The 16116-nt window shown below is 31.5% G+C and overlaps 1 protein-coding gene across 5 annotated transcripts; it reads left to right on the plus strand.

The window, feature by feature from the left end:
* Positions 1–10476: 10476 nt before the first annotated feature.
* Positions 10477–15538, plus strand: LOC112754348 (uncharacterized). 5 transcript variants are annotated; one of them, XM_025801962.2, is made up of 7 exons: positions 10477–10853; positions 12917–13008; positions 13491–13927; positions 14024–14147; positions 14232–14529; positions 14630–14731; positions 14843–15538. In XM_025801962.2, exons 4-7 carry the CDS (start codon positions 14059–14061, stop codon positions 15344–15346), a joined length of 993 nt encoding a protein of 330 aa, XP_025657747.1. In that variant the 5' UTR covers positions 10477–10853; positions 12917–13008; positions 13491–13927; positions 14024–14058; the 3' UTR covers positions 15347–15538. The 5 variants fall into 5 exon arrangements, with proteins under 5 accessions (XP_025657747.1, XP_072076950.1, XP_072076952.1 ...); XM_025801961.2 differs by having other exon boundaries at positions 10480–10974; XM_072220849.1 differs by having other exon boundaries at positions 10477–10974; positions 12917–13927.
* Positions 15539–16116: the final 578 nt, after the last annotated feature.

Raw genomic sequence — 16116 nt, forward strand, 5'->3', positions numbered from 1 at the left:
TTGGCTGGCTGTTTATAGGGGTTTAAAAGTAGATATATTTAACTATCTAAACTTATCAATTTAATCGTCTCATAATAATATATAAAATAAATAAAAAAAATATCAAATAAAAAATATAAATAGGTGATACTAGCATTAATATTTATTAATATAATAATTTTAATATAATAAAAATAATTTATAATTTATATATATTTATTAATATACGTAGTAATGTATATGTAAAAGTAAAAGATATGTAAAAGATGTAAAAGAGAGAGAAAGAGAGAGAATACTGTTAAGAGAGAGAATAGTGTTTTATAGAGAGGGAAGCAAAAATAGAGGGAAGCAAGCAGAAGCATGGCGTGCCACTTTCTCACACGCTACCTACACGCGAAGCACTCCTAGGGCCATACAACTCGCAGGCGTGCCATGTTTCCCTCACGCCAGCTTCCTTAGTACAATGGCATGCCACATCTAACCTTGGCGTGTACAGGCCGAGCCAACTCCCAGGGGACACCAAAGGAAGCCCCATCAAGGCGTGCCACGCCACTACACGCCCTCCTCTTTGTCACCAAGCAACCTTCGAAGGCGTGTAGCCTACCTCACATGCCCTCCACATGCCAACCTCTCCATCCACATGCCAACCTCTCCATGCATTGGCGTGCCATCCCCAACCATAGTGTGCACACGCCGGGCCAATGTCCAGGAGAGTCCTCAAGAAGCCCCATCATTGGCGTGCCATACCCAACCATAGTGTGCACACGCCGGGCCAATGCCCAGGAGAGTCTTCAAGAAGCCCCATCGAAGGTGTATAGCCTCCCTTCCATGTCCTCACACGCCAACCTAGCACCAAGGAGTCTCCTTCGAAGGAGTGCCATGCCCACTACACGTCCTTTACGCGCCAAGTAAAGGAACACTCCCAGGGGACACCAAGGAACTTGGCGTGCCACACCCTCTCCACGCCCATGTTACTTTATTCTAGGCTAACTTCTAGTGATCTAGAAAGAGCCTTGGTATGCCACTACACAAGAATAAACAGAAGATCATCTTTTAATTAAGATTAATTAGGAAAAGATTTGATGAGATTTGATTTTATTTATTTTTTAATCTGAAAATTAGGTTTAGGTTAGAATTTAAATAAGTCCAAAAACTATTCCACGAACATCTCACTTAGCTTATTTGCATTCTTTTGAATCCTTATTTTGGTTCTGCACTATGAGTCACTAATCTTCTCTGTTAAGATTAGTCGTTTTGTTGATTCTGATGGACTAATGTTATTGTTTTTCTACTTTTGATTAATGTATTGATGTTTTTCTCAAGAAGCAAGTTTTTGTTCTTCATCACAAAGGTTTAAAAGTATTGGAAAATAATTCTAATCTGATTGAATTCTGTTATCACCTTGAAGAGTTAGTTACTGGAATTGAGTTTGAAATTTCTTCTCATAATTCTTTAAATTTCTAAAACTAGTTTTGATAAGTGACATAAAATCAACTAGAGTTAATCCTTAAAGAATTGTGTGGCTTGAATCATAAATTGTTCTTAATCTCTTATCATAATTAATTGATCAAGGAATTGACAGTTGTTAGCTTAAGAGAAATTAAATTACCAAGGAATTGGGATTTGATTAATTATGGTTTGCCATGGATACATCTTTGCATGATCAAAGTAGATAATAAAAAATATTTTTCTTGAAGTCTAAAAATCTTCAAAACCTTACCATTTTTAATCATATTAATTAAAAAAAATAGAAATGGAAGAATTGGAAGGCATGACAATAGAAGCAAACAATCCTAGAAAGACTTTGGATGACTACACTACACCCACTTCCAGAGGCTGTGGAAGTAGCATAGTGAGGCCTAGTATGAAAGCAAACAACTTTGAACTGAAGCCTGCACTTATTCAATTGGTGCAATAAAATCAATCTGGGGGTAGTCCTCAAGAAGATCTAAACCTTCACATAGCTAGCTTCCTATTGATATGTGACACTGTTAAGAGCAATAGAGTTTCTCCCGACGCCTACAAGCTAAGGCTATTCCCATTCTCTATAAGAGACAGAGTCAAGCAGTGGCTCCAAAATCAACCACTGAAAAGTATTTCAACGTGGGAGAATTCGGTTAACAAGTTCTTAACCAAATTTTTTTCACCACAGAAGTTGACAAAGTTTAGACATGAGTTTCAAACTTTCACTCAAAAGGATGGAGAGTCCTTTTATGAAGTCTGCAAAAGATATAAAGAGATGTTGAGAAAGTGCTCTTATGACATATTTTCTGACTAGATGCAGCTCCAAACCTTCTATGATGGAGTCACTCATGCCTCGAGGACACTATTAGACTCATCAGCAGGGGAATCACTGCATAGGAAGACAACTGAAGAAGCATTGGAGCTAATTGAAATAGTGGCCAACGACTAGTACATGTACTCCTTCGAAAGAACAATGAAGAAATGAGTGATAGAGTTAGATACACTGGATACTTTTCTTGCACAGGACAAGGCCATGGCCCAGCAAATCAATGCACTCACTAAACAAGTGGGCCACATTAAAGTTTTAGCAGTGAGAACACAAGGCATTACATGTGACATATGTGGAGGAACCCATCAAAGTGAAGGGTGTCCAGTACTTAAAGATGATCAACCCCCTATTGAACAAGTAAACTACATGGAAAACCTTCCACGATCACCATATAATGATCCATTCTCTAAAATATATAACCCTGGATGGAGAAATCACTCTAACTTTGGATGGGAAAACCAAGGAGCAAGGCAAAACAATTTCAACACCTTTTACTAACAAATACCTCCTGTACAATCCCAAAATCCTCAAAAGCCTTTCCTTCATGAAATTGCCATGGAAAAACTCTCTCAAACCACATCCATATGTGGGTAATAACCCTTAAGCTTCATGCAAGAAAATAGAGCCAATTTAAAGAACCAAGAGTCCTCAATCAGAAACTTAGAAGTCCAAGTAGGCCAACTTGCCAAACAACTAGCTAAGAAACCCCCAAATGCCTTCTCCAGTGACACCATTCCAAATCCAAGAGAGAAGTGCGAAACCATAAATCTGAGAAGTGGCAAAGTGGTAGGTAAAGAAATCACAAGTAAGGAGGAGAATTTACAAACTTGCAAGATAGTAGATAATCATAAGAGGAGACATGGAAATTCAGCAATCGAACCCCTCACCGGATGTTGTACACACTCTAGTTGCTCAAGTGTTTAGGGTTGATTCACTCAATTTTCCTCCAATCATACTTCTTAAGGTTTGTTCTTCATCTAACAATCAACAAATATTTAATGTATGTATGCAAGTATCATGAGGACTTTTCAAGGTTGTAATGGGGTCAAGGGTAAAGGTAAGTGTCACGACCCAATTCCTAGTACGTCATGATCGTACTGAAAATCGAGTGTCACCAACTTACCTTCCTAATTATTATCTATTATTTAATAAATATGATCCTGATTGTAGTTAACACGTTGTCGATTTTTCAAAAATATTTTCTTTTAACAAAACGTTAAGTCAACACACATTGACAACAGATATAATAACAGTCACAATATATTATAGAAATATTCGTAAGCATCTCACAAATACATATATATACATATGACATCTCAGGTCCTGGCCTATTAAAAAAAAGCCCTTAAATTGGAACCTAGGCTAGCCTAATTCCGTCTATAAGCCTAGGCCCTGCTGAGATCACAAAAGTGAGGAAAATTCTTTTGGTCCTTTTATCTGGTAGTCGTGAAGTATGTACATGCGGGTAGATTGAGATCCCCGTAATCGGAAACTTCTTGCAGATCATGGAAAGGTACCTTTGTCCCCATCTATAGGGTGGAAATAATGGGCAAAAACTAGGGAGTTCTTAGTAGAGTCGGGGGTAGTTAGTTAAATCGGGATTATCACAGTTCAATTTAATTCTCCGCCAATTATACAAGATTCACAGAGAAGTAACCAGTCATAATAATTCAGTATACAATTAAAGAAAGCACAAACACAAGAAGACAACACAATCAATTTCATATCATCAAGTAAAATACAAATACGCAGCAAGGATGATGCATGTCTATTCCTATCGCGGGCCATGAGCTCAAGTGTCAGTTGCCTACCCGCTTCTGACATTATTCGGGCACAAGTCCCAGATATGGCTTTCCAGATGCATACAATGTGCTTATAAGTTTTACGACTAGGCCACATACAATGTGACTTTTAAATGTATTCCAATATGCTTACATCTGGAAAACCATTCTCAGTGTGTGGGCGTCCCTACTATACATTTGGCACAAAGATCCAAGCAAGGTCGCATTTGCTCGCCTGTGGCAGACAGTCTTTTAAAGCTTTTACTTTACCTTTGTCCTCTACTCTCCTGTGGCAGAGATCCTTTTAGTTAATACATTCTTTTCTTTTTTGTGCTCTGCTCTCTTGTGACAGAGATTTGTTAGATTCTTTTAATCTTTGTTCTCTCATCTCCTGTGGCAGAGATTCCTTTAATTAATACATTCCTTTTCCTTATTTTCTTTACTCGCCTGTGGCAGAGGTTCTTTAAAGTCTTTTATTCTTTGCTCTCTACTCTATTGTGCTTGAGATTTTCTTGATCTTTTTCTTTTCTTTTCTTTTCTTTTCTTCTTTTCTTTCTTATCATTCCACTATATAAATTATCTTTTAAATAAAATACTAATATATTATATTGACACAAGTAATGTTAGTATTAATAATAAAAGAGTATTAACATTATTATTTTTATATCGAAACCTGGTTATTAACGTTCTATTCTTTAAGTTTTTAGGAATTATACTCTAACTTCAATCTTTTAAACATTTTACCTTTTAGCCCAATATTTTATAAAATTACTAATTTTAATTTCATATTTAGTAAAATTACTAATTTAATTTTATATTTCTAGAAATAATCCTGATTTTTTATATAATATCCAGATTACTCCGAAACTTTTACTTTTTACTCAAAATACCCCCAAAACTTATATAATTACTATCTTTTAACCATGATCTTTTATCAAACTATATTTTCATATTCAAGAATAATATTTATGTTGGTGACAAACACTCTTTCAAAACCAAAATCTTTTCTTGTGATCTTTCAAAATATATACTTGATTTTAAATCCATTTTTGAGCTTTTCGGTTACCGATTTTTTACAGCTTTTAATTTAATTCCTTGGCCATTAAACCTCACCTATTTTATTCAAAAACTAACACAATGACAGCCCCAAATCAGCCTCATTATCACGGTTTGGGCAGCACAAACATGATCGAATCACAAGCGTAATCACATATAACAATATATCAACAAAATTCAATATAAAGTCAACCAAACTCCATCAATAATTAATCACAACAGCCATTCACTTATCCAACACAAATTTAATCAGTGAGAATTTACCAAAACCCTACCTCCGTATGAAATCAAAATACTCGAAGCCTCATAGAAACTTTATGACTGAGCTACCAAAAAAGAAAACGTCAGAAATCGATTCCTTCGCCAAGAACACCAAAGGGCCGAACTTGAAGGGGAAGGGGAGCTATGTTACGATCAACTTTCACCGAATAAAATTGACACCAACTCGTAGAAGAGGAAGATATGAACATTTTAATTGAGTTAGATTTTTTTTATTGGAGTTACGAATCACAAGAAATCGAAGCCGGAAGATCAAAGGGAGTCACGATTTCTCTCCCTCACTCGGTCACTTCTCTTCCCTTATTTCCTTGATTTTGGTTCAGTGATTCATTAGGAAAAATGAAAGATGATGATGGTGATTTATAAACCACTATTTTATGGTTTATCTTGTGCTAATTTGAGTGGTTTTTATCAAGTCCTTGCACACTTATCCATATGATTTGCATGATTTAACAATTCCTTTCTAATTTTGTTCTATGGTTGAAAACTTGCTTCCTAAGCCCTTAAATATTGTGTATTTTAATTTCCCTTTATACCATTCAATACCGTGATCTGTTTGTTAAGTATTTTCAAGCTCTATAGGGAAGGAATGGCTTAAAGGATGGAGAGGAAGCTTGCAAAAATGGAAGGAGCACAAGAAATAGAGGAGATAACCAGCGAGAAGCGACGCGCACGCATGGTTCACGTGTGCGCGTGAATCAGAGTTCGCACAGCGACGCGTGCGCATACTTGACGCATACCCGTGACATGCGCCACGTGCAGAAAACACAGAAAACACTGGGGGCAATTTTGGGCTGAGTTTTGACCGAATTTTCGGCCCAGAAACACATACTAGAGCCAGGGGACAAGCAGAGACTCAACACACATTCTCATTCGCATAATTTTAGTTTTAGTTTTGAATCTTAGAGAGAGAACACTACTTCCTCTAAGTTTTCTTTACATTCATAGTTTTTTTTAAAGTTGATGCTTTTGATTTGGATATTGAGAAGAGTTACAACCTCCGTCGAAGTTTTCATTATTCTAGTTTGTTTCCTTATTCCTTTACTCTTTTATTTCCCAACAACCCTGTTCAGATACGTATGTTTATGATTTTGAGATTTATTAATGCAAAGAACTACTTTTATCTTTAATTAATTTTCAGTTATTATTTTAATTTATCATGTCCTATTCTTATTCCCTTTATATGTCTGTGAAAGTTGTATTCATGTCAATAGAGTAGACTCCCAACTTGACTTGGGAGTTGATTAAGAGGAGACCCTTGAGTTGGAATACTCAAGTGTCAATTTTAATTGGAAGTTGTTGGCTAATAACTTCTAGAAATAAGGTTTTTTCGGACGAAAATTTCAAACGAATTTTAATCCGTCTGAATGACTTTTTCCTTTCGGACAAATTTGAGACAAATGTTGAACAATTTTTAGTGGAGACATTGAAATAATATATTCTATCCTAAATTTGTCTAAATTTTGTCCCAAATTTTGGCGCCAAATTTTTTTTAGATGGCGCCAAAATTTTCATACAGATTAACAACAAATTTTGGACAAAAACTATAATTCGTCCGTATTCCATCTGAATATGCGCAATAACTTCAGACGGATTTGGGACGCATTTTGAAAAATATTAATTCTATCCCAAATTTGTCTATAATTAGTCTTAAATGCTTTTACTATAACTACCCTTCGAAGTAGACAAAATTTTTTCACACAAATTTGGGACGAAAATAGAATCATTTGTAAATTTCGTTTGAAAGTTCATCAATTTTCAAACAGATTTCAAATATTTATTGAAAACTTTTAAAATTTAGTATAAAAATATTATTTATATTTTAAATTAGTCTATGATTTGTCCCAAATATTTTTACTATTCTAAAATAAAGTTTCTTTTTACTAAAATAACCTTAATTATATATAACTTATAAAAAGGTACAATTTTTGTTTGTACCTTTCAATTCCAAAATCTCTTGATCAAAATATGAAATAATCATCATACCAATTAACATCTTATTTATTATTATACATATTTTTAAAAATTGGATTAATAGATACGTTAGCTCTTATTTATGTAGGCTTTTTTTATATAAATAAATAAATAAAATATATTAATTCCCATAATGCGCAGGTTCATTGTTTGCAAAGCACCCGTGAAATGAATTTAGTCGTCATCTCAGGAGGGGGCGCACGCCAATTGGAACTTCTGGTGGGAAAGCCATTTTGTGCCTGACGCCAACGAAATGGGTATTTCTGGTGGGGCTACCATGAAATTTAGTTGGTTTATTTTTTAAATATATTTTTTAATATTCTAAAAAATAAAATTATATTTTCATTAAATGTATGCTTTTGATTATTTAATTGTTTATTAAGTTAATAATTTATTTTTATATAATATCAAATATGAAATAAATTACAATCTTAAAATAATTAATTGAATCATTATAGATCAACCATTAAAATAAAAGACTAGTAAATTAATCTATTATTCATCATAACTCTTTTAATTCAGGTAGTACGTAGTCAGTACTGAATAAAAAAAAAATTTAACAAATGTACTTATTTATTCCAAAATTTTAGAACTATAAATTTTAGAACTAAATTGACTATATTTTTATTAGTTTTTTTTCCTATCATTGTATATTATATTTGACTTTTTTTTTAGTTAAACTTGGGAGACTCTATCTTCTTATTTTTTTATATACTCTATCTTCTTATTTTTTTTATTCTTTTATTTTTATTATATTTAATATTAAATTCCTTATACAAATTGTTATATACCATCTTATATTTAATTTTGATTTTTTTAGTTACATCATATTATTTTTTAATTTATTCTTTTAATTATTTACGTTATAATCATTCAAAATTTAATTTTTTAACAAATTTAAGATAAAGTGTATCTAAAAGAGTTACATATATAAAAATCTTAAAAATAAATTAGAGGAGTGCTAGGGGTCCAGCAAATTTTGTGATTTGTAGCCATCAATTAGCCATCATGTAGTGTTTTTAATGGTGTGAGATTACATCTAATGGTGAAAAATTACTCATTTTTCTTTTGATGGTTAAATGCTGGCCAAATTTTAATAAAAGTGCTGCCCCTAGACTTTCTCAATAAATTATATCCAATCTTCTAAAAAATAGTCAAAATAAAATATAATAAAAAAATTAAGTAAAATAAAAAAGTCATATACTTTTTCATAACATGAAGGTATATTAAAAATTTAAAAAAATACAAATAAATACATTTTTTAGTGGACTTTTTCATACTATTCATTTTGATCTTCATCCTCATTGTAAAAAAGTTGAATTCTATCATTTTTTTGTGACTTTTTATTTTTTTTGAGTGACTAGGAGTTTATCATTTTAAACTTGTGTTATTAATTTTAACCATTTATTCATTTTTTTAAATAATTTATGTATGATAAAAGATATGTTTATTTGTTTAAAATACAAATTTTATTATTATATTTGTATGTTCCTGATTTTAATTATATTTTTTTAATACTCTGAATAGATTTATTATATTATATTATATTATATTTTACATACGAGTATATGTTCTATCATGTAATTAAATACAGATATATTTTTTTATTAAAAAATTTAATAACCAAACTAACAATTAATTATGTTGATAAGAAGTGATCCACAACAGAAAAAGGGATCGAATGAGAGGATAGGATATAGCGATAAGGTCAGCACTAGCTATATTGGGAAGGATGACAAAGTTACGAAACACGAGAATTCAACGACGTCGTTAAGAGATGATGACATCGACGTTGGCGCTTCTTTTCACGACGGCGATGATTAGAATGACGGAAGGTAGGCGATGAAGAAAGAATGGAAGAGTGGAAATGTGCTTCAATTAACGGAAGTGGGGTTTTGATATTTTAAAAAATAATATCATTACCCATCTCAAATAATAAATTACAAAATAATCTAACTATGGTTAAAATGATGACCAATTAAAATTTGACACATCATAAAAGGTAACTTACATGTTATTTTATTGAAAATTGGGTAGAATTTACTAACATTGAGATGCATATAATTAAATCGTTTTAATAAGTAGGGATTTTTCATGAACCTTTGAATTTAATCTAAAAACTCACCCGTTAAATTAATCATTAAGCTTTTTGAAATAATGTTTATCACATATAGATTTTCAAGTACAGATATAAAGCACCTATAAAGTGAAGCTGAGAAGGAGAAAACGATATAACTAATACGTTATGTATATATGAATCAATTCATCATCGGGATAAAATATTGTTTAGACACAAATTTATATTTGACATTAATTTAATGGAGAATGTTAGGGAATTAAAATTTCTATTTAATATAGAAAATACAAAAATTAGATAGTAAATAGTATTATTTTATATATAAGATTAAAACAATAAAAAATGTTGATCACTTAAAATTTTTTTTTTTTTTAATTTTTTATTAAAATTTAAAAAGTGTTCTATCCGTTAACATTTTAAAAAATATGAAAAAATAAATTGTGTCACGCATACAAGAATTATATAAACACTATAAAGAAACTAAAGAAAAATTACTTATTTAGAAGTCTCTGGTACGGGTTGTAAGATGGATTAGGGACTTGTGAGCTGAAGCGACGGGGTGGGTGCTTGGCAAGGACACTCCGATACTCAAGTAAGAATAGATTTATAAAGTATATGTGTGTGGAATGAAGAACGTAACTGAAGAATCTATGGCTTTTCTTTATATAATTCGAAGCAGTTATCTTATCTTATATATCTTATCTATTAATATAAAAGGGATATTTAATTTCAAATTTTGATTTTATTAAATATTTATCTTTAAAGATTATTATATAATAAAAATTAAAAAATATAATTTAATTTAAACATTTTAAAAATAATATTAAATATAATTTTTTAAATATCTATCTTTTAGATAACAATATTTCATAACTTATTAAATATATTTTCGTCGTAATCTTATTCATGTTTAATTTGTTAGTGAAAATTAGATATAATTTTAATTTTAAAGATTCATGTTTAATTTGTTAGTGAAAATTAGATATAATTTTAATTTTAAAATTTGTTATATATAGCTATTTCAAAGCCCCTAATTTACTCTGCGCCAAAAAATTAAAACTTTACTTAGAACCGCCTTTTAGTTTCAGGGATTTCAGTTTTTTGAGTGCCTTCTCCCATGTATCACACCTAGTTACCTTATCAAAAATCCAACTTTCTTTATTAGAACCCTCAATTTTTGATTCAGGGTCAGTTACGCTCTTCATCTCCTCCCTCCTACTCCGTGCTCCGCCGCTCGTCCTTCGCGCTCCTTCTACGTGCTCTGCTTCCCGTCTGTGGTCGCCGTTGGTGCTTCGTGCTCGACGTTACAACCCTCACAATCTCAGACATTCGAACCTCTGGTCTCAGACATTCATCATTCCAGCTGCCAATCCCGCACCTCAAACCACCTACACCATTGTGACTCGCGCTTTAGGTAACGGCTTTATTTCAATCACGAACAACTGCTCTGCCTCCTGCATGTGGGCGCCTCCGTTGGTCTCAGAACTCGCACCCCCGCCAGACTCAAACACCGGGGGAGTGTGGTGTGCTGAACTGTGAGATTTGTTGTGCTTGTGCTTGTTATGTGTTGAATTTCTCGCTTCAATAAGTTTGTGTGCGTGGTTGGATTTCTTCTATTTTTTTCTCTTGTTTTTTTCTCTTGTTGCCGAATTGGTTTCTTAATTGCTGAGTTATGGAGCTGTGTTCTCATTTTGAAGAACACAGTGAGTTCAACATTTTGATATTAAGATATGATTGGAGGCAGCTAGTGTTGATGCTTCTTATTGGTACTGAGCTGGTGACTACTACTTGATTATTTTAGGGGGTAATGATTATTTGTTAGATTCTTCAATAGTTGAAATGTAACCATCAAGGCATTTTTGCATGAAATTATTATAACAAAGTAGTTAATGCCGAGCTAATTTTGACTTAATGGAGGCCACCATTATTCTATTTTGGTTTAGGAACATATATATATATATATATATATATATATATATATATATATATATATAAGGATTTAGATTCTATAGCTATTCTTTGAACACATTTGGTGTAGCATTCATATATATATATAGAGACTGATCACATTAAAATACTTAGGGATCGGAGGATGGATATCATAGGCTTTTCTTATAACTATATTATCTTGTTTTTTAAGTTTTTTCATGTCACAATCCTCAAACCCAATAGCTTACAAGAATTTATATTCCAACACCAAAAAAGGAATATGCTTCAATTTTAGGTACAAGCTAAGGTTAGAGAGTGATTATTATTAAGAGAGCATACATTTCTTATTATTTTTGATTTATGAATTTTTGAGTGTCAAATTGAAGAGGGTTTTCATTTTAGTTTCTGATTTATGAATTTGATTTCAATCATTTAGTCTTACTTTAGAGGCTATGAGCTTCGAGCTGCTTTGCAGAGATGTTGATGTGGTTAACATTTGGGTGAATAGGTTCCACTATGTGGTGTTTATGTGCTGCCATGCATTAGTGTCTACAGTGGCTGAAATTTAACAATTTGTTTGCTCCATTTCTCTGGAGTTAAAAGTGTAACTATTTACAATAGTTATCTAGCATTACAGGCATAGGATAAATCTCTCTATTGTTATTTGTACTGTAAATTAACGTAATTGGTAAACTGATACTTGAGTACAATATACGGATGCATGTTTTTCCATTGTTGATTTCACAATGTATGTGGTTTAATTTGACTTCTCTTAGCGTTTTTTTCCATTTGTAGCTTATTTGTTCAGTTATTGTGTTTCATGCTTGTTGAATTTTACAACATTAATTGTTGATTGAGAAGTTTCCCATGAGTTCTGCATGCTGTTATTTATGCTATCTGTTGTTAAGAATTCAATGTTATAAAACCCTGGTTAAGGTGCAACACCAGCTGTTTGTCTAAAATTTTTTTAGTCATTATGTGAACTTATATTTTAATTAACAGATCTGAAAGGGCAACTTTTGATGAGTTTCACATGATTTGATTTTTAACCAAGTTTGGTATAAATGTACAATACAAAATACAATTAAATAAAGACTAAATGCTTGAAATAGTAGGGCATTTAATCTAGATTTTGTTTAAGATAATGCTTAGATTTGTTTGATCCCAATCAATGTCTTCCTGAGCCTATAACTGCCAAATGAAACCTTTGTCGGAATTTGTTAGGTACCAAGGTTTTAATAAATAATAATATATCATGTAATTATGTAGTATTTATATAAATAAACCCAGATGCTTACTTGGTAAGAACTTATATTCATTTAATTCTCAATATTCCTGTAGCTTAAGCATTTTATACTCATTTTTTCTTCCTTCTTTCCTTAGCTGCTTTCATAAACATATAATGAATACAATGTGATCAATTAGCACACCGATAATAAAAGAAGATCAATAAAAACAGGAAAGCGAGAGTTTAAGTTGTGAACCCCTTCGTGAATTATTTAAATTTGTTAACCTTTTGATTATATCTTTTGTATGGCTTCTTTTTAGAAAAGCGGGAGTCAGTAACAATCTACACGCACACATACTTTAGTGAAGACTACGACATAATCATGCATTCTTATGAAGAAGGGAATAAAAAGGTATTTATGACTGAAATTTTGTTGTTAAAACACCTAGCGTTGTATTATGTGATTATTTGATGTAATTGAATTACAATTGTCGTTTCCTTTATTGTGATTATAGTTTAATGGTTGAATTTACTTTGATTATGTCTGTGTTGCGATTATTGTTTTGGTTGAATTGAGTGCTTGTAAATGAACCATATTGGTGCCTTGTTAGAATTGGTAAACGAGAAACTAGGAGGAACTTATTGAGTTAGAAGAATGATATTACTAAGTAGTAACATGAATAAGTTATAAATTAATTACTAGTATTTTCTATTTCCTAAAGCATAGTAGTTTATTACTAAAGCATAGTAGCACTTTATCTTACCTCCTAATTGATTATTTTGGCAGTTAAGTATTATTTTACATTGTTATTATTTTAATTCTTTTGATGATGTACATGTTAATAGAATTTAACTGCAATGTCTTACTAATCTTATAAATCTTTGTTGTTTTAGACGTCAGGTTCTAAAAAAAATAAAAAAAACTTGTCAATTAAAGTACAAAAGTCTGGTAACAAGGAGGTGATTAGTGCACACAAAACTAAGCATTCACACCTTAAGCCTACAAAATCACGAGCTCCAATTCCTTCACATGTATCTAAAAAGCCTTCAGCATTGCCACCCTCTTCTTCGCAGCCACCACAAAAATTTAAGAGAAATTTATTATCTTCCCATGCCGATCATACACCATCACCATCACCATCACCATCACCAACTGAATCACCATACTGTTCACCTATCCAACCTCAATCATTTCATAATGCTCCTAATAATGAACGAAATTTACATCATGCTCACTCATCGGATGAAAATCATCACGATGGATCTCTTGCTCAAGAAGGTGAACTTGTCACTCAAGAAAGGCTCTTGAAAATAGAGCCTTTTGGCAATGAGTAAGTACAACAATCAGTTTTTTATTTTAGCGTTCTCTCTATATTATTTTTATTGTGAATACATGTGTAATTACTCATTATTTGAACTTCTTATAGGTTTAATCCATGTACTGCTGTTCGTCATGTAACAAATGCCATTAAAAGCAAATTTTCAGAATTCTGCCCTTCCTAGAAATATGCCAGTGAGCAAATGCGAGATTTATGGTTTACTGAATTTAAGGTAAGTATTTATTATCATTTTTTTTGTTATTTTGATATTATACATAGTGGGTAATTCAATGTATATGTTTGTTTTCTTTTATAGAAAAATTGTATGTGGGAACCTCAACACAATGCAAGAATTCGTCAAATTTTTTGAGATTAAAGGGAGTGATCGATTAAGATCGTTGATGAATCAGGAGAGACGCAATTATTCAAAAGACCCTAACCATGTACCAAAATATATTCCTGAACCCGTTTGGTGTCAACTATTACATTATTTTGCTACAGATTCAAAATTTAAGAACTGGTCAACAGCAAATACTGTGAATCGAGCATCAAATGCTGGAAGTTCCATGCATACTGGTGGTTCCATATCTATGGGTGAACATGCACGCAGAATGGTAAGATAAAAATAGTTTATTTATAGTCTTGTTCTTATTATTTTTGCAAGGTTTTCTTATTCTTTTTTCTTTCCTATCGATTAAAACTGTTATATTATAGGAAAAAGCTACGGGAGTAAAACCTTCTCTAAAGGAGGTTTATACTAAATGCCACACCAAAAAAGACAAAAGTTGGATTGATGAAAGATCTGAGAAAGTCATTGTATGCGATGCTAGTTTGTTCTTTTTGTTTTTTTCAATTGCTAATTTTCACTATATGTTAGTATTTGTTCATGGCATATTTAGTTGCAATTAACATGAATTGATTTTGTAGGGTGAATTCAAAAAGCGAAAGACAGAACTTTCTCAAGTAGCTTTATCCTTGGATAATGAGGGAGATATTGAGGCAACTAAGGAAGGCCTAGATATACCAGATGATTATACTGTTTGGAACGAAGTTGTGACAAAGGGAAAAAAGAAAGCTGCCTTTGGTTTAGGTACTTTTAGTTTAGATCTCTCTTCAAAGTTGGATTCCAGAAATTGTTCAGAGACATCCAAAGACAATCTAAATATTGAGCAAGAACTTCACATGTGGAAAGAAAAGGCAAAGGAGCAGGAAATGATCAATGAAGAGCAAAAGGTTAAGTTGAAAGATGCTGAGCACAAGTTAAGAGATCAAGGACGTCAACTAAAAGTTCAACAGAAAAGAATTGATTCTACTGAAAAGACAATTCATGCTTTGTATAAAAAGTTGAATCTGCCACTTCCTTCAACCTTGTCTGATCCTACGAAAGATGAGCTTGGGACAGGCTCTAGTGATGATAACATGAGTGATTGATATTTGGAGTATATATTTTTTCTGATTTAGATTAAGGAATTTTTAGGTGATTTAGTTAGTACATTTTATTTTACTCATGATATATGACCTTTTTAAAGGCTTTCTTTGTTTTAGTTTAAGTATTTTTTTCTTATTTTAGTTTTATTACATTTATGGACAAAAGTATTTTAATAATAAATATTTTTTAACCCTTTTATGGTAATTAACTTTTTCATGATTTTATTATGTGTTTAGAATTTGGATGATGTAATATGAAAAAAATGATTATGAAGGTCTTAATATAGAAAGAAGATCGAATACAATTTATTATCTAAAATATTTATCTATTAAATAGCAAATTATTTTGTGTGAAAATTATTTGAAATATTATATTAAATTTGTAGAAAATTTGTGTGAAAATATTTTTTTGTTTTGTATGAAATTTATTTCAAATACGTAAATTCTTTTAATTTAAATTTGTCTGAAATTTAATTGAAAAGAAATATTTGATTTGTCTAAAATTTGTTCGAAAAAAATTTGTTATATTTGACTAAATTCGTTCAAAATTTGTTTGAAATAAAGTATATTTTTTGTTTGAAATTTATCTAAAAATTAATATTTTTATGTTTGAAATTTGTCTGAAATACGTTGTCTTTATGTTGACTAATCTGTCTGAAATTCGTCTAAAATACATCATAATAGTTAGAAATCTAGTAGATAAATGCCTATTCGAAATCTGTCACAAAATTGTCTGAAAAAAATTTCGGACGAAATTTCAGACAAAATTTAAA

Source organism: Arachis hypogaea, chromosome 16, assembly GCF_003086295.3.
Source record: "Arachis hypogaea cultivar Tifrunner chromosome 16, arahy.Tifrunner.gnm2.J5K5, whole genome shotgun sequence".
NCBI classification, from domain to species: domain Eukaryota; kingdom Viridiplantae; phylum Streptophyta; class Magnoliopsida; order Fabales; family Fabaceae; genus Arachis; species Arachis hypogaea.

Coding starts and splice junctions, on each gene's coding strand:
- LOC112754348 (XM_072220849.1), top strand. CDS start 14,059: ATGCCATTAAAAGCAAATTTTCAGAATTCTGCCCTTCCTAGAAATATG. Junction 14,148..14,231: donor TATGGTTTACTGAATTTAAG/GTAAGTATTTAT, acceptor TTTCTTTTATAG/AAAAATTGTATGTGGGAACC. Junction 14,530..14,629: donor GTGAACATGCACGCAGAATG/GTAAGATAAAAA, acceptor GTTATATTATAG/GAAAAAGCTACGGGAGTAAA.